Source organism: Hydractinia symbiolongicarpus, chromosome 5 (assembly GCF_029227915.1).
Source record: "Hydractinia symbiolongicarpus strain clone_291-10 chromosome 5, HSymV2.1, whole genome shotgun sequence".
Taxonomy (NCBI): Eukaryota; Metazoa; Cnidaria; class Hydrozoa; order Anthoathecata; family Hydractiniidae; genus Hydractinia; species Hydractinia symbiolongicarpus.
Genome location: NC_079879.1, coordinates 30,512,266 through 30,530,983, shown reverse-complemented (window position 1 = coordinate 30,530,983; position 18,718 = coordinate 30,512,266). Strand labels below are relative to the sequence as shown.

At 33.8% G+C, this 18,718-nt stretch overlaps 2 protein-coding genes across 2 annotated transcripts; both read left to right on the top strand.

Moving 5' to 3' along the window:
• Positions 1-10,806: 10,806 nt before the first annotated feature.
• LOC130645874 (thrombospondin-1-like) lies at positions 10,807-14,223 on the top strand. Its single transcript, XM_057452000.1, has 3 exons — positions 10,807-11,548; positions 12,253-13,807; positions 13,898-14,223. Exons 2-3 carry the CDS (start codon positions 12,292-12,294, stop codon positions 14,131-14,133), a joined length of 1,752 nt encoding a protein of 583 aa, XP_057307983.1. The 5' UTR covers positions 10,807-11,548; positions 12,253-12,291; the 3' UTR covers positions 14,134-14,223.
• On the top strand, positions 14,157-18,245 carry LOC130646114 (clotting factor C-like). Its single transcript, XM_057452253.1, has 6 exons — positions 14,157-14,179; positions 14,211-14,554; positions 14,919-15,086; positions 15,171-15,349; positions 16,843-17,134; positions 17,286-18,245. Exons 1-6 carry the CDS (start codon positions 14,157-14,159, stop codon positions 17,705-17,707), a joined length of 1,428 nt encoding a protein of 475 aa, XP_057308236.1. The 3' UTR covers positions 17,708-18,245.
• Positions 18,246-18,718: the final 473 nt, after the last annotated feature.

Here is an 18,718-nt window from a genome sequence, read left to right as displayed (position 1 = left end):
GGAAAAAAACGTGACACCTTACGTGGAAAAAAACGTGACACCTTACGTGGAAAAAAACGTGACACCTTACGTGGAAAAAAACGTGACACCTTACGTGGAAAAAAACGTGACACCTTACGTGACCAACTGCATCTTGATTCAGATTGTCAGGCGCCTGTAATTAAAGTGGAACACTAAGAAGTTATTATCAGTACCATTGTTAACACAAACCAATTGCAACAAACCTATAAAAGGGCGTGCATGTTTACCTTCAGGTACGTGATGTGTTCGTTATATTATTTCTAAATATAGAGGAACTGGATTCTTAAGGAATTGAGGAACTGACGGCAACATGGAATAATAGATGTTCTTTCATTTCTCTTCTTATCTTAACTATTTTTAGATTTTCTGCTTAATTTAAAATCGCTTTCTCGCATTGACATGTTGACATTACAAGAATTTACGAGCGTACCAACAAAAGTAAAGGTAATAACTGTAGACAAGTCGTGCGGTTACTGAAAATATGCTGACGAAATGTAAATTTTGTTTTCTGATTTCTTAAATGTGATTAGTTCACATAGTGACACAGGGAGCTCATTGCGCCACTCCAAGGTTCGTAATTCACAGAAAAATTGTTTGAAACCCATAAAAAATATTTCAGGGAAGGTAGCGGGTTCTTGTTCTGACAGGTCGAATTTGTGTTTTATTGATAGGCTCACCTTTCATTAATTAAGCTGTTTAAATGAGGAAAAATATTCTTAGAGATGTAATCTCGGATCATCGGAATGTGAACAAACATCTATTTGTGGGAATAACTTTTAGAGGAAGAACACGTTTTTTTATGAGAACACTTGAATTTTAACTAGATGTGCTTATTTTCAAAAGTAAAAATATGTAGTCTCGGATGATAATAAATCTTTAGAATCAAAAGAAGTATATTGGATGATGTTGAAGTATGTTATTGTAGAAACATACATATATTCTAGACTCATGTCTTATCCTATTTGACTAATTTATAGGCTGAGAAAAATACGCATGGACAAATACGGAATATCCAAAAATCAAAATTTCTGGGGGTCATTTTATACGCAGGGGTGAAAAGCATAAGATCTGATCATTTTTCTACGCAAGACATCATCCAAATTTTAAATTTTGCTATTCAATGGTTATACTAGCTGGTTACTTTGAAAAATTTTCGTGATTTTGAGTTCAGTGATTTCAAAAATTTGAATTTTCTGCCCAAATTATGTTACCCCTTTTTTAAAAAAAACGATAAATTATCCGACTTTTACACTTGAATTCGAAGAAAATAAATTAAAAAGGAATGTAAAAAAACTGAAGCAAGTACAAGGGCTTTCGTCACCAATTTGTTTGATCATCCATACTAAAGAAATAGTCATCTTTATTATAATGTCTGTTATTTGTGTCAGAGCCAAAGCTGTGAGAGGGATAAGGACTAGTCTTATGTAACCCAAATACATCAATACACAGGGCGTCATGTATCTTTGTGTGAACGAGGTTTGGTCAGAACCGTTAATCTCTGTTTGGGGAACATTCTATATATTTGTCATTTTATAGAGAGGAAAAAGTTACAGTTATAAATATTTGTCCAAGTAGTTGTTTGTTGAAGTTTGAACCGATAAATAGTTTAGGCGATTTTGTTTTATTAATATTATTATTTATAAGCCAGTGCAAAATTTTGCATATTATGTTATAGGCTTAGTAATTTTAGTTTTTTACAAGAAAATAAATAATCATGAAAATGCAAAATTGTGTTGTAACGTCGCTAAATCGCTTCGCTATGTCGCTAAAACAACACTCGACCCATATTTTCGCACGGCTCCAACTTTTTATAAGCGCTAAAATTCGTCGCCACTTCAAAAGCTACTGTTCCACTTCACCTGGAATTGTTTCATGTGTTACGATAAAGAAAGTGTTGAACGATTGATTTGTTTCGTCAACACATTTTACTTGTTGATATTGGACCGACTTCAAAACGAGATGTTGTGGAAATATCGAGCGTGGGTTAAAGAAATAATAAAAGCAAGTAGTTTATTTTTAAACAGAGCATATAAATTGCCCTTGGACATTCGAAGTAGCTATAGTTAATGTAAAATGATACAGTTTCTTTCTCTCAAGACGTTCCTGAGAGCTCTTTGTATTGAAATGTATCTGTGCCAGAGTGGTGAGTTATAATTGCTCTTCATCTCAAAGCACGCATTAAGAGCGTTGAAGTTTTGGGATGATTTTCAACCACTGAACACGTGTCATTGTTGGTTTAATGTCAATATCACTTATTGACGATGGGCCAAAAAGTTGACAATAGTGTTCTTTGTCTTATTTTCATATAAGAAGGGTTTGTCACGGAACATCTAACAGATGAGAGGCATTAGCAAGGTATGAAGTACTTATTTCTTAGTCTATATCTTTGTTGGATGTATCAATTGAGAAGAGTTAAGGGAACAAAATTAATCCGGAATATACTTTTCGTTAATTGAAGCAAGTTTAGGCAGACAAATTAAAAATTCGTGTTGAGGAAATGTAGCAGCTTAAAGTGACGGGGAAATGATTTATATCCAACCATTTCGCTTTTTATAATGTTACGAGAAATTTTTAATAGAAAAAACATTTTTCCCTATCGGCGTCTAACAGGATTGATGAGTTACATATACTATATGATACTAGTTCGGTAAGTTCTATTTTATTTTGAAAATCTCCTTTTTATATAACTATTAGATTTTTTTTTCTTTTTTATCTTTTTGTACCTTTAGGGAAGAAATAAAAAAGAAAAAATGCAGGGTTAATTTTTGCGAGTTTGTCTAGTATTCGCAAACTTGAGTTTCGCATTCTTGAAATAGTACGAACCTTCGTACGAACTAACCTTTATAATTATCCTATAAATTTAGCATTAGATTTTTTTAAGAATATTGTCAATGCAATTTTTGATTCTGCGTTCTACGCATTTCTTGATCTCCTATTTGCAAATTTAAATTCCGCAATTGTTTTTTTACGTCAACATAATTATTTTTTAGCTTTATTTTACTTCTACCTTACAACTCAATATAATAAACCGGATAATATCGAATCAAAATTCTACTGAAGGACATAGGATTTAGGATGGACCCAAAAATGTTCAGGATTCAAATATAAGGTAAAAAAAAACTGTGTCACTTCGTTCCAGCAATGTGGTTGGTGCAGTGACCAGCAGTGACCAGCAATCAACGGTAGTTAACAGGCATTATATCAGGTTAAACGGATGCCTAAAAGTCGTTAGGAAGGAAGAGGGAAACTCCAGGAAAAGTTTTATTTTTAATAACCATACCTGGATGTTATCCTTCCTGAGTACCATAAAATTAAAAACTTTTAAAATTAATCATTTGAAGATATGACAGCTTTATGTGCCCACTTAAACTTTCATTTTACTCTCCCGCTCACATGATGATACTACACCATTGAAGTGTTTTTCATTTTTTTAAGGCGTACAATCAGGTTTTCGTCATCCATGTATTTAAGTCGTGATATGATTTTAACGTCAAATCTTTCTCGTCATTCAATATCATTGCATCATTGGTTTAAATAATTTTAATTAGTATTGCACAGTCTTTAACAAGCACTGCTTCAAATATAATTTTGCATCATAACGGCTTGATAAAAACGGTTTATTGGAACGCACCACAAAAGAAGCCGACCTGTTACAATCATTCTTTCTTTAGGAATAATAAAATCTAACATACTTCCTCTCTTGCCATTTTTTAATAAATCCATTTTGCTAAGAGTGTACTTTTTTATTAAACTTGATGTTGAAAAATTTGTAGACCTTAGACCTCTCAGAACTTCAGATATTGTAACTAAAAAAAAATTGGATTTTGTTGCAATTTCGGTCTCTATTTAAATTATGCAAAAGCTAGTATGTGTGTATTCGTTGTTAAAAATAAAGTAAAAAAATTTTAAAAACATATTGTTATCGCGTTTTGTCTACAACACAACACTGTTAAGTTTGATATTTAATCTACGCCAGAATTTAGAATGGTTACGAGAAAAGAAGGAGGGGGATCATGTTTCTACAAACGGTACACCGAAAACCAATTTTCCTCCAAAAAAATCATACCAGGATTAAAATCGTTATCAAAAGACAAAAACAGGCAGGGTTAAATCTCTGATCTTCTATATAAAAAGAATTCTAAATTTAGTCCTACTTATGCTAAATTAACTTAACTGTAAAGTCTTATCAGTCACGCTTGACGTCATATCAGATTAAATTCATTAACACATAATATATATCCCATTCGCTTATCTCTTCACTAAAAAAAACAACCACGATAGTGCTTTTAAAGTATTACATTTATTTATACTTAAGCATGGCTTACTAATCTCTTCATTGTTACGTTCAAGTGTTTCTGAATTGATTCCATTGACGTCTCTTAATCTAGATCAAATGTTCTGTATATATTTGAACCGAAGTAAGTTTTTCCGCTGTTGGAATGATGCTTGTGATGTTAAGTACAGGATACAACGTGTACATTTACTTCTTTTTTTTCCAAATTGTCATTCATCATAACGTCTGCTTGAAACCCTTAATGTAAGTACCTCCATTTTGTTTGTTTAGAGCTTTTTATTTTTTTTAGATTTATTTTTTGAATGACGTTTCTAATTTGTTTGTTTTTGCTCTTGCGTGTTTGTTTTTGTACACACTCAAAAACACAATGAAAGCCATACATATGTCTCGTTACCAATGAAACCATTCAGCCGGTCACGTGGTTGTGGAAAGTGGAAGCCACCACGTGTTTCTTCTTGGGTAAAAGGTGCCGTTCCGCACCACAACTAAAAGGGCAATAGAAAAAGCTTCTTAACCCTCATTTAGTAGCTTTAGGCAACGCTTGTTAATTTTTTTGTTATATTTGAAAACAAACTACAAAAATGAGCAGCAAAAGTCATCAGGAAAGGTTAATAAATCCGATGTATACCTGTTTCTGTAGGCTTAATGGGTATTAACATATTGATTCTCAAATTCATCAGAAAATTAAGCATATACTTTAAATTTAAAACACAATAATTATTAGGTGTGAATAACCCTATTTATACTTGATGTGTAGGGTGGATGCGTTGTAACCCACTATCCATAATCTTATTTTGAGAGTTGGTAATATCTAGATGGATAGGTAATATTACAAAAGGTATTATTATCGGAAGTATTTAGCAAACAAACCTCACGCACCATCCAATTCAATCGACTCACAATAGTGAGCGGTAAAAACAATGCCTCTCCCTCACAAGAATATTTGATACTAAAAAAGACCATTATAAAAAGGGGTTAATAGCTGAAGGAAAAGGATTCAGCTCAAGAGATAAATATACTAATGCTTTAAAATGTTTCATAGCACAACATATTGTAGGTTAATTTTCTGCTCCATGTACCACCCAAAAAATTGTGATATATCGCTACGCAAGACCTCCCCTCTACAATAACACAAGTGGGTAAAATAGACATCTAAAATAGAAATCTTGTTTGGATGCATAATTTAGAATCACTACAGAAGCAGACAGAAATAAAACAGATGTAACTGAAATTCTTTGTTTCGCACCAGAGCCACTATTTCACAGACTGGACTTAGGTTGGAAAAATCAGTAGCGAAATTCAAACAGTTCTCTAAATATTCTCTGCTAAGTTAGTTGCACAAAAACGAATAATTGACTTCCTTTGATTTCTCTCCTTGCAACTTAGTAAGCGAGGTGCTTGTCTTAACTGTTCAAAATTAATTTTTTTTCTGGCAGCGACACTCAAACTGGGAAGTTGTCACTTGCAATTCAATTCTACAAGCGGTGTTGTAAACGACACACAAAAACTGACAAGGGTCATTAAAGATTTCGAAAAGTTGCATTGCCAATAAAAACATTAGGTATTTTTTTCCTGAACGGATTTCTTCGTAATAAGATATCAACATTCTTTAACTTTAAATCATTTCTCTTATATCCCCTCCATCTCACACCAGATGTGAAATGTATTTGATTGTAGTGTAAGTAAATGGCGGTGTTTTTTAAAAGATGAAAATCGAAAGGTAATTTTATCATTTTTTTTTATATATATGATGTTTGCGAGTTTGACTTCCCACTCTGGGAGTCATTTACTAATCTGGGATATGATATGGAAATAGCTTCATGCATCTTTAGTGGGCAGTATTTACGATTCTCGTTACCTATTTATCACAGTAGACTTTTTTTATCTCGAATGTGCAAGAAAACAGAAAGTTTCTTTAAGAAAGCACGATAGAAAGTGTAAAGTACACACGGAAGAAGAGTCATTTAAGAAAATAGTTTTGCCGAAAAAAATATTCGGTATTTAAGGAAGTGAAAACATTGGTTATAAATACTTCTTAAAATGTTCTAGAATTTCCAGGATGAAAGAGTGTACTGTATTTTTGATACTTTAGCAATATTGGTCGTGATGAATTGTGTATATTTTGAGCAAAGTGACGGCCAAGTTGGAATCAATGCCGCACATGTTCTTTATAACGCCGCTACATTAAAATTGCCGCCAATAAGGCGGGCGTTGTAAGATCAAAGGTTATATGCGACGGTGCATTGTTTCTTGAAATATAAACCTCTTGAAATATTGTAAAATATAAAGTGTGTAAGCCTGAAAGAGAAAGTGAACGAAACATAAGCAGAGAATCTTAAATTATTGTTAAAAAGCCAGTCTCCTACCCAATCTTTCAGAAAATTTGGTAGAATTGTGTTTTGTTGTGTGATGACATTTAACTTAAAAAAACTATAAAGAGTATTTCCGCAATAACCAAACACCGTGAATGAAAGAAACACCGGAAAACGAGATCATAATAGCCATTGTTATTATGACATCACACTGTCAAAGGAATAAGCCACGATACTTTATTCGTTTTCTATACAAAAAAGCAGTTCGTTCTCTACGTATACACATATTTCATACTTTCTACATCTCCCTAAAAATACATGAAATAACGGTTTCTCATTGTTCATTTATTTTTATTGTGGTATACAACTTCAATTCTTCCCGATGGTTGACATTTTTCCATAACTGTCAACAGAAACAAAAGCAAAAAGTTTGTTATTTTTTTATAAAAGGAGTTGTTATTTTTTATAACATTATGTGGCAAGGCCTTTCCTTATCTTGTAACTCTCTTCATGGGTGTTAGCAAACATCACAGAGTACTAGATTGCGCTAAAGCAAAAAATGCGGCCGAATGAAAACGAGATATTGGTATGAGAAATGTGAGTTTGACAGTTTGGACTTCCTTTTTTCTTTTTAAGTTTTTAAAAAATAATATCCAGGCTCAATTTTTTTGAAATATTGCTTGGAACTAACTATTCACTAAAAATTATGTAATTAACGAATTAATAGAAAATCTTTTGTTGGAACTGAGCTGATGTTACCCTGGCAACTATGTTGCATATGTGAGAATGTTTATGGTGCTGTTTATAAAGCATTTTGATTGGCTAAAACGCACGCCGATTACTTCTGATATGATCCTACATGACTCAGCCCTGGGTACGTGCATATTTTAAATATCCTGCTACGACCACTCATTCTTCACTTCCCAATCGTTAAACAAATTTACGTATATACAAGCCAGAGTAAATATAATGAAAAAAATACACGTGAGATAGGATTGACATATAATAGCATTAGAGGGCTTGAAACATGAATTGTTGATTTTCTTACGGATTAATTTGAATTGTTACCACATTTTCTATTTCTTGCTTTCATTAAAGTTTCAACAACTTTTTTCTCACGCTGTTCTGTGTACAGGTGGATTAGTAATGTACTCTAAATGCTTCTCTTGCTCATTCCAAACCTCTCAATGTTGTCACGCAAAAATAAAGATTGTTCAATAGGTATTTGAGTCATATTCTTTGGTGAGTATTTAAATAAGAGAACTTAAGGAGAGGTATATGGTTAGATCTCAAAAGACGTGGACTTTTGTTTTGATGTAAGTGACAATGATATTGTTGTTGTAAATATGTTCTGGCATTTTATGCAATGCATAAATAAATTTTACAGTACATTACAATTTTTTTACAACTTAAAACCTAAGTATGTTACGGAATGATAATTTAGGAATTATGCACATCGACTGCGGTTATTCCACATATTAGCCCTAAACTTTTATACATAAAACAAGGGGAATATGCATGATTTTCAATTGATCATGGTCATATATTTCGAAACAATGGATTCTGCGAAAATCTCAATTCTTTTTCTTCTGCGTTTGTTGTTTTTTTGCGGGGAAAGGAGTAAAATAAAAGCATTGCTATTTCTTCTATTTGTATTCATTTTCTTGGCCTTGTTCCTATAAAAATTTTGTTATAAAAAAATATGTATATAAAAGAAATAATATGCTTAAAATTGTATAAAATAGGGAGACTCCCATTTCATTGGCCTGATTTTTCCTGTGACTCACCTCAACCAAAAATAATTTTTTCACCATTGCGCAACATTTGGTCGAGCGTTATAATTTTTTGTTGGAAATGTGCCTTCCTCCGATTGACAGAACATTAACCATGCCCCTCCGGTTTGGCGAAAATAATAAACAAAAAAATTCACATATGTCAAAACTTAATCCCATCCGGAATATTTGGCTATTGTTCCCAGGGTCCACTTCATCACAGGGTTTTAGTGATTTATTTAGTTAAAAATGGGTAAAAAAGGTTTTAGTTAAAAGATCCTTTAAACAACCAGATTCAGAAAAATTGATAAGTCAACAAAATTGTAAAGAACGAGGTTGTCGCTCGCTATATTTTTGAATATCATTTTTCCGATTTTGTCTAAAGATTTAGATGGTTTTCAAAATAACGAATATATATTTATATTTATCTTCTCATATTTTTTATGTCAACATGTAAGAGCCCAATATATATCCTTTGACATCACAAAAAATGTCAAAATGTCTGATTGCATGCGAAAAAACACATAATAAAAAAATAAAACTATTAAATATGCTTTCTAAGTTGTTTGATTGTATGAACCTGGATTTGTGAATCACGAAGAAAAAACGTATTTCTGTTTCCATTTTGTTTATAAAAAAATCGAGAGAAGTTAAGACGCAGGAGAAGACTTCAACGTGCGGCTTTAATGTTGTTTTAGCGAGTTATATTTAGTTTGTAGTACAAAGAGTCGAACCCTGTGGCAAGCAAGCAAGCATTTTTCATTGGTTACACAAACAAACAGAACAAACAATAGGCGAATTAAAAGGGGGGAATGTTTTGCATCGGAAGCTCTCTTTAATGGACCATTTTTCGCTTTTTTCTGCATTTTTTGAACTGTGCTTGACATATTAAGTGGTGAAGGAAAAGAGTTGAACATTTAAAAGTGAGTGTTGTAAAGGAATATGTAGTAGTATCTTTATTATTGTTGTTACTTTTTTGATTCTGTTGGTTAAATCTAAATTCACGTGTAAAATTTATATGGTCTGTATATGTCTTTTATTAATCTTAAGGAGAATAAAAAAGAAACAACTTTAACAGAAAAATTAATCGGGTGTAATGCTTTCATGAAAACAAAATTAAAACACTGCCTTTTTCTTTTTATTTTGCAAAATAATTTTCAGGAGTTTTAAACTAGGGTAATTATAAAAGATCTAACGGTAGTACCAGTTTCTTACATTTCTAAAATATTTGTAATCCATAATAAAGCTTTGTTTCTGATTATTTTTACCTCTGTATAAAATTAACCAATCGTTTGACAGTGTACTAATTATCAACCAATCAAAATTAAGAAAGTGTAAACAAAATGTAAATCTGGAACCACCTTTAGATAATTGAAAAATCACGGTAACAAAAGTCAGAGAAGAAGATATATTCGTTACAAAAACTTGTTCACATTTTCTTTATACTTACATAAAAGTCGGCTGTTGGGGAATATTTTAATTACAACTGTAGTTTACTCAGGATATTTATGTTTTGTGAAGAAGTAACAAAGGTAAGTATACTCAAGTTATTTATCGGTTGTAGGTACACAACAAACAGAAACATAACGTTAGATGATGCGTCATTGATTGGGAAATTTTTTAAAAAAATTTATGACGTCACTTTCGCAAGAGGGGGTCAATTTTTAGCCAAAAATATGGGTTCGTTATGGTTGTTATTTCTTTACGAAAATCCCTAAAATCTTCATAAAACGCGCGTAATTTTTTATTGTATCGTAATAAGGCTTAAATGCTCTTAGTAAGTCATTGTGACGCTCTGAGTATTAAAAGCAATAGAAACGATCCGTTACTTTACTAGATATCCGAGATAGTATAAACGACAGCGTAAATTTTCATTCTCGTGTACTTATAAAGCGTGTTAGACACATCTCGTGTCTGTTAACAGTTACACATTCTTGTGTGACAGTTGACAACATCTTGCTAGTTGATAATTTAGTTTTTGTGGTTCAAACCGATGTCATGGAAAAGACACGCAAAGAAGACTTCTAAAATTCATCAACATAGAATTTAATGTTAATGAAAACATTTTTATTGCGAACACATACTAAACCAGACAACCATGACTCTTTTCGTCTGTTTTTGATGCAGAGACGTTGATTTAATGGGAGCAAATTCGTTCTCTTAAAAATATATTCTGATAAAATATTATCAAGAAAACGAATTAACAGTGTCGACGTCAAATTGAAAACAAAATTTCTCGTAATCATAGCAATAGAATTTATAATTATATTTTATTTGAGTTGTCAATTAAAATTACTTGATGTTTGCACAGCTGCTATATATGACAATCATCTCAGATATAAAATGGATTAATACTATTATAAGCAACCAGAGGTGGTCTCGTATGAACAATAGCGTAGCATAATATCATGGAGCCAATATTAGGACAGTTGGCGTAAAGGGAAAAACATTTATCAAATTCTGCATCATAAAACGTTTGCATCGTTGTTGTGGAAATGTTGTGTATTAATGGTTGCTGTTTTTATGTATTTTTGTTATATTTATTTAGTAGTTTTAAGTGAAATTTGTGTACTGATGGGAATTTAAAAATGACGGAACTTTCAACTCGAATATTTTGCTACCATTTTGAAAAAAATTGCAACTCGCCATGTCAGTCTTGCGCTTTAAAAAGCTAGTACGTTTTAATAAATCAAAAAGCTGTAAAAAGGGCGGGAAACTGTTCTTACTGACATATAATTTCCATTGTTAACACGAGTTAGCTATTAACTTAATCTCTGAATGAGCTGCAGGCTCATTAAACGAATAATTGAAATAGCGTTGAGAAATATAGAAAGTTAAAGTACAAATGTTTGTACCCGTCCCTTTTGAAACGACATTAGAATACACTAATTAGCAAGTTTCAAAGAGATAATCATCGCAAATTGTGCTAATTAACAAATGTATTTTAACATATTTAGCGCGCCATTTAAAAAATGTGCTTGCATAAATGTTGAGTGTTAAGTGTCAAAAGATTTGTGACAAGTTTGAAAATTTGAGAAAAGCAGAGAAAATGAGTTGATGGTTGAAATGGTATGGGATATCAAAGTTTTTGTTTATGACAGATTTTATGTAAAGACTAGGTGATGTTAACATTTTTAAACCAATCACAGGTCAGTATTTTTTAGAGTAGCCATTATAGTTTCGGAGAAAACACGCCGTTTACGAGATCAGCTCTTCATAAATAAGGAAAAAATATCTGATAAAATCTTCGTTGTCTAATTTTAAACCTGATAAAGTGTGTTAGAGTGTGACTATAAAAAATCTGTTTTTACCCTCAACCAAAAGTACCACGTGACACTCCGACCGGGAGATTATATCTTTTTTAATGACTTTTATTGCTTGCTTACTTGGTCTGTTTTCAAAAAATCAGACAGGTTTAAAGACGATTAAATAATTTCACAGTGAGGATTGACTCTTTTATATGTGACCACAAATCTATTTCCTCCGTAATAAAAAATAAAACATGTCGGTTAGAACGCCTTTAGTACCTTATCTATTTCCTGTTTATTCTCTAAGTAACCAATGATGTATACTGGGTACGAGTTGTCAATACAGATTTTCTTGAAGAATAGAACGTTAGCTGTAATAAGTATAAGGTCCTGGGAACAAGGTATATCTTTATCGATGGAACACACTTCAATATTTACGTGAAGGAAATCCTCTCTTAAAAACCAAACAGCGATTACTTTCGTATTATACCTCGTGGTATGTCTAATTGAACGAGAAATGTTCGAGAAATGTCATTCAAAGTTGACATAAATAAGCCATCATTACTGGATTGATGTTCAAGTTACTAAAGCGATCTTTCTTTTAGGTGAAACAAACATACACTGAAAGAATATACTAAACAATCATGATGGAAAAGACATTAACCAACTTTTACTTCTTCATATGGTTTATTATAACAGCACTGCTGACGAAAGATAAAGTAAACGCAACCTGTCCGACTGGCTGCACCTGTATCGCGCAAGAGAAAGCTATACCTGCTTCATACTGCGATAACCAAAAACTGACCAGAGTTCCAAAAAATATTGCTAAAAACACTGAAATTTTATCACTACGACTTAATAATATAAGAAATATAACCGACGGAGATTTCGTTGGATTGTATCACTTGAAAAAACTTGATCTTGTGTTTAATGGACTTCACACTATCTCTGACAACGCTTTTAAAGATCTCCGGAAGCTGCAAAGCCTAAATTTAGGCCACAATGCCATAAAAGGACTATCGACAAATATTTTTCGAAATTTAATTTCGCTGGAAGAATTATTTATTAACAATAACTTATTAATTACGTTACCAAAGGATATATTTAGATTTTTGCCTAACTTAAAAAAAATCTCATTACAATCGAATCAAATCATGACTGACTCAAATGAAGTTTTCTCGAACTTACACCATCTAGAAAAGTTGAATTTAGCGCATAATAAAATTAATGTCTTAACCAGCCGTATGTTCGAAAATTCGAGAGCTTTACGGTATTTATACTTAGACGACAACAAGTTGAAAAACATTGACCCAAACGCCTTCAGATCTCTAGACAAATTAACTGAAGTTTATTTGGATAACAACGCTCTCCTCACAGTAAGTGAGAATCTATTGAAAAATAAATCATATCTTTCCCGAGTTAGCCTTTATAACAATCCATTACAATGCGATTGTAATCTTTTCTGGGTACACAATGCGATGGTGAAGAAACGACCAGCATTCCAGCACGCAGAGCACATGATATGTCAATCACCACTTACACTTAAAGGAGAACATATCAGCTTAACCTGGATCAAAAGTCCCGAAGGCTTTAATTGCTACGGCTCGTGGAGTTCATGGCTAGCTTGGAGTGATTGCAGTAAACCTTGCTCAGGTGGATTACGTTACCGATCACGTGTTTGTAATAAAAATGTGGGTTCTTCTTGCAAGGGAGATGAGATGGAGTCACAAACGTGCAATACATTTCCGTGTTCAAACGGCATTTTTACACATTGGTCCGGATGGAGTGTATGTTCGGTAAGCTGCAACGAAGGAGCACGAAGGAGAGCGAGAAGATGTATCCATCCTTACACAGGGACTGAAACAGCTTCTTGTGTTGGACCATTATCAGAAACTAAGTTTTGCATGGAGAACCAATGCGCAGTAGATGGTTCATGGAGCGAATGGTCCTCGTGGTCGGGTTGTAACAAAACATGTGGTTTTGGAATGAGCAGTAGAACAAGGACATGCACCAACCCTCCTCCTCGGTTTGGTGGTTTACTTTGCGATGATAGCCACAAGCAGATGCAGAATAGAGTGTGTATAGCTGCCGTATGTTCCCCACATACATCTTGGGGATCTTGGTCAGAATTTTCCAGGTGCTCTGTCAGCTGTGGAAATGGTATGAACACTTTTTTGTGGCTTCGTTTCTTAATCATTGTTTCTTAATTATGTCACTGTTATATTGGTAGCCTCCATATTACATTTTTAGGACGAAAAGTACGTACACGAGAATGCTTGAATAAATTCAACGAACCAATCAAAATCTCGAATATTTGTCCTGGTAGTCAATTTGATGTGCTTCCATGTAATGCAAGCTCGGTCTCGTGTAAGCAAGATGGTATCTGGAGCAGTTGGCTGCCATGGAGTCGATGCGACTCATTTTCTTGCAGGCGATATCGCTCCCGAATTTGTGAAAGTTCAACTTCAAAATATGGCAAAAAGTAAGTTACTCTTAGGACGATTTCTTGATGGGATCCAAAATAAGGATAAAGTGTTTTATAAAAATTCGCGCTGATTTTTAGAGAGTGCGTAGGTAAAGCAAGAGAGCATAAAGCTTGCGATCCAAAACATTGTGTTTTGCTTGGCATCTGGAGTCAATGGTTATCTTGGTCAATATGTTCCAAGTCTTGTGGCGGTGGTACAAGAAGCCGCACTCGAAGATGTCCTGGAGAGCAATATAAGCAAGTCAGATGCGGAGTAAAGAGGTGGGAAGCCGGAAAATGCAATCTCCAACCTTGTAAATTACCATCCTGGTCGGGCTGGAGTAGCTGGACTAAATGTTTGACAAGGGGTGGGAAGGTAAATACTGTAGGGAGGAGAGTCAGAAAACGTATATGCAGTGGCATCGGTGGAGAAGGATGTATAGGTATGAATGTTTTAAAAAAGTTGTTTTAAGGTATAGTATTAAGTGGAGATGGTGCAGTGGTAGCGCATTCGGATGGCATTCATAAGGCTTCTAGTTCGAGTACCCACTCCGGTGCACTTTGAATGTAGTATTGCCAGCCGATATGAAGCCATCTACTAACCGCTAGCCGGCTTGTGTGGCAGGCAAGCAAGTTAAAGCAATGCTATACGTATCTCTGGCGGCAATGTAACATAGATACAGCCGGAGGGGAGGTAAAGCCAACTGTTAGGAAGAAATTTCCAAGGGCGTTTAAAACTTTCTGCTATTTACTTACTTAGTGTTACCTGTTCTGTTTGTTTCTTATTAAGAATTCGTCTCAATATAGGTTCAAGTAAAGAGAGAAAACGCTGCGTAGTAGCATCACCAGAAGTGATTAAAAGACCGAACGAGTGCCAACGAAGAATTCGCATTCGTAACGGTAAAGAAAAATACACCAGGAATGGAAATACAATTATCGCAGAATATTCATGTGACGAGTACTATAAGCTTAAAGGTACGTCTTTCCAAACTTTGTTATCGATTTTTACTCAATTCTAATTTGACAAAGCGATAGTAATACTTAATTGTTTTCAAATAGGTCCTTCTAAAATGACATGCGTTAAAGGGCGTAAGTGGTCATCACGGAAATATCCTTATTGTGTGCCTGTATGTGGGCGTCCTGTGTATAAACCGAACAGCCACTGGTCTAGAAGAGCTCGCTTGCGTGGCGGCAAATTAACAACGCGTCACAGCTGGCCATGGCAGGTGGCAATTGAGGTATTTTGATTTGTCGTTTTTTTTTCTATACACACACCCACCTAGGACATTTTTATTACTGATATAAGTAGGATACAAAGAGCCTGTGGTGGAGGTTGTACGTGCATTTCTTTCTTTATAAATTGGCTTTCTTATTGTATTGACTATTCTGTCAATAGTCAAAGAATCATGAAACTGCACCAGGCTTTAAGCTTGGTTTACATAGACGACGAAAATGTTTTAAGGTCTTAATACTAAGTTTCAGTCAAAGTGTTCTTATAAAAAAAATTTAAGTAAATTTTGTTTTGGTGGTCAATTTGAATCCTTACTCAAATATGCTTTTAAGTGACGTACTCTAGCTGTCATGACAACTATAAATTATCGATTATTGCGTCCAAACTCAATCCATAACACATCACTCAATTTCATGGATACAATTTTTAAATTTTTCAAATATCTCATTTGTAAAATATAAACGAAAATTGTTTTTTTATATTATTTTGATATTCTTTTTCTGACATCATAAAACCTGTCTCGAAACAAAATGACCTTCGATTTAAAGATACCGCTTACAATTAATTTAGTGGATGATGAGTTTGGAACGATTAAGAACTATTAGTGTGAAGTGTAGGGTAAATTATTGGTTTCATTATGATGTTTGATGCGTCAATAATAATTCACAAGCCTGTCAACAACTGTACTTTACTTAAATTTTTAAAATTATGTTTTGCCGGTAATGTTGAGAACTTTGTTTAATGAGAATGTCTCAAATAACCCAGTACAATAAAGATAAATCGAGTTTATTAAACATGAGATAAACAAAATTGTACTGTGACATCCTCGTCCCCAGGTTTCTTCTGTTTTTAATATCACAGTCGGTAATCAATAGCGGCTTTAATATTTAACAACAAGTTCTAGTAGAAAGTACAACAAAGAAGTTTTGATAGTCAGTAGAGAATTGTTTTATAGCACTTTTTTTCGGATGTGGTGTCCTTTAGGCATTACTCACACAAATCAAGAAATCAAAAAGTGTATGCTAAATGTCAATGGTTCAATTACACCTCCACCCTAGTTGGGACCACCTAGGAAGCATGTAGACAACAAATCAGTGAAGAATACATTTTTGAGTGTTTTAACGGATTTAAACGGATTTAGCTCCCTTCCTCCATAAGGTTAGATTACCGTCAGACTAACGTCAGACTAACGTCAGATAAACGTCAGATTAACGTCGGATTAACATGAGATTAACGTCAGATTAACGTTTAGGATACACATTTCGATTTGTGATTCACCCTTTATTTAAGAAAGGAAATTAAAACAAAAATTTACTTAGCATTCAATACAGTTTGAGGTTACATTTTCTTCCATACCTTGATTTTTTCGTTTTTGATTCGCTTCGTTTACACAATCCCAAGCAAAACTTGACACTTTCTCGGACATTTCTCGGACATTTCTCGGACATAATTTATAATTTCGCCACGCATCAAGATATTAAATCAGTGTTCTTATTTTAGGTAAAAACATCAAAGGAAGGTTGGAAACTTCGTTGTGGGGGAAGTTTGTTGAACGAGAAATGGGTTTTAACAGCAGCCCATTGTTTAGTGAAATTACAACAACCTGAAGACGTGTACGAACCACATGAATTTAGAATCTTCCTTGGCGTTCATAATGTCACTGAGCGATACAAAAATAAAGAAATTCAAATTTTTTACGGTAAATCCATCCACACACACTACGGGTACGTCCCAAATACGCTGGACAACGATATTGGTTTAATTGAAATTAAAAAAAGAGCCAAGTTATCAGGTGAGTTTGAGCACTTTTATTCAGCTGCACACGCTCCATTTTTTTATTTTCTGTTTTGTCTATCTTACGAAGTTACATCAAGGATTTTGTGTTACTAGACGCGATAAATTTCCTTGAAAAAATAAATTAAGATGAACTTTCGTTTATGTAGATAAAGTGTTGCCGGTATGTCTACCAAAAAGAAAACAGAAGGACGTGCCTTTAAAAGGCAAAGTTGGTACAGTGGTTGGTTGGGGTCAGACGAGCGAAAATAAAGCTTCTGACGTGTTAAAAGAACTTCGGCTTCCTGTCGTCTCACAAAGAGATTGCAAACTTGCATATAAAAACCAATATGACGTGACCGACAGTATGTTCTGTGCAGGCTTAAAATACAAATCACATGATACATGTCCTGGAGATAGTGGTGGAGGATTTGTTTTTCAAGATCCGACTAAGAAACGAGTAAAATGGATCCTACAGGGCATTGTATCCTGGGGTGGAGATCGCTGCGGTGAGCCGGGGAAGTTCGGTGTATATACACGTGTTTATAAATTTACGGACTGGATAAAACGGAAAATGTCTGAGAAATTATAGATGACGGAAGTGATAGGTAATAGTCGGTGCAACACTACCCCTTATTCACCGGGAAAATATACGACGTCGATAAATATATGATGTCCATAATCAGACAGATGGAAAGCAAAAATGATTGAAATTATCAAGACCACATATACTTGTTCAAAAAATACAGTCCTGAAAAAATTCTGTGAACTGAGTTAAAAATAAGCAGAGATATAAACTGCACGTCTAGATTAAATAAGATGTAATAAAAAAGATAAATAATCAAGAAACTAGATGATCTTATATTTATTAATGTATTCATTATTATTGTCAGATTTTTTGCGTTTGTCCTGAAATTTTAAATTTATGTAAAAACAACGTGGTTCAGGCAGACGCTGGTGTAATGACAATACCACTATAACAAAAAGATTCATCTTGACTGTTGACACGTCATTGCATCGTGACAATAATGTACATATATTTTTATTGATGCCAAATATTACCTTTGAGAAGAATTCGTGTTTTTTAAAGTAAAATCCCTGCGTCGAAACGTTTTGATTTTACGCATATAGGTGATCCAAAATGTTAAATTCTAGGTCAGATGTAGACCAGTCGTAAAAAAAGTCCAAGCCAATATCTACTTATTAATAATTAATAATTAGGCCCGTGAAAAAATTCACTGGTTCGCTTGTTATTTTTATACCGCATTACGTGCATTTCGCTACTTGCGGTACCATTTTGCGTGACAGGCAGACAGACGTATACGGGTGGATAAAATAATATAGATACAATACGATTACGTCTCTATATCGAACACCATTGGGACCACAAAACCTGTCTGCTACATAGAGGTTTATTTCCAAATTAGAGTGGGTATAGTGAATTCGAACGTAATATGAGCCAAGAGACTTATTTTCAAAGACAAAAAGACAATATATTAGTTGGTTATATTGGAATTATGATATCTTTCATTCAAAAATGTAAAACAGACTTGCTTTGTCTTAGTGCGGTAATAAAATATTTCATATCGTCTTAAGTGAAACA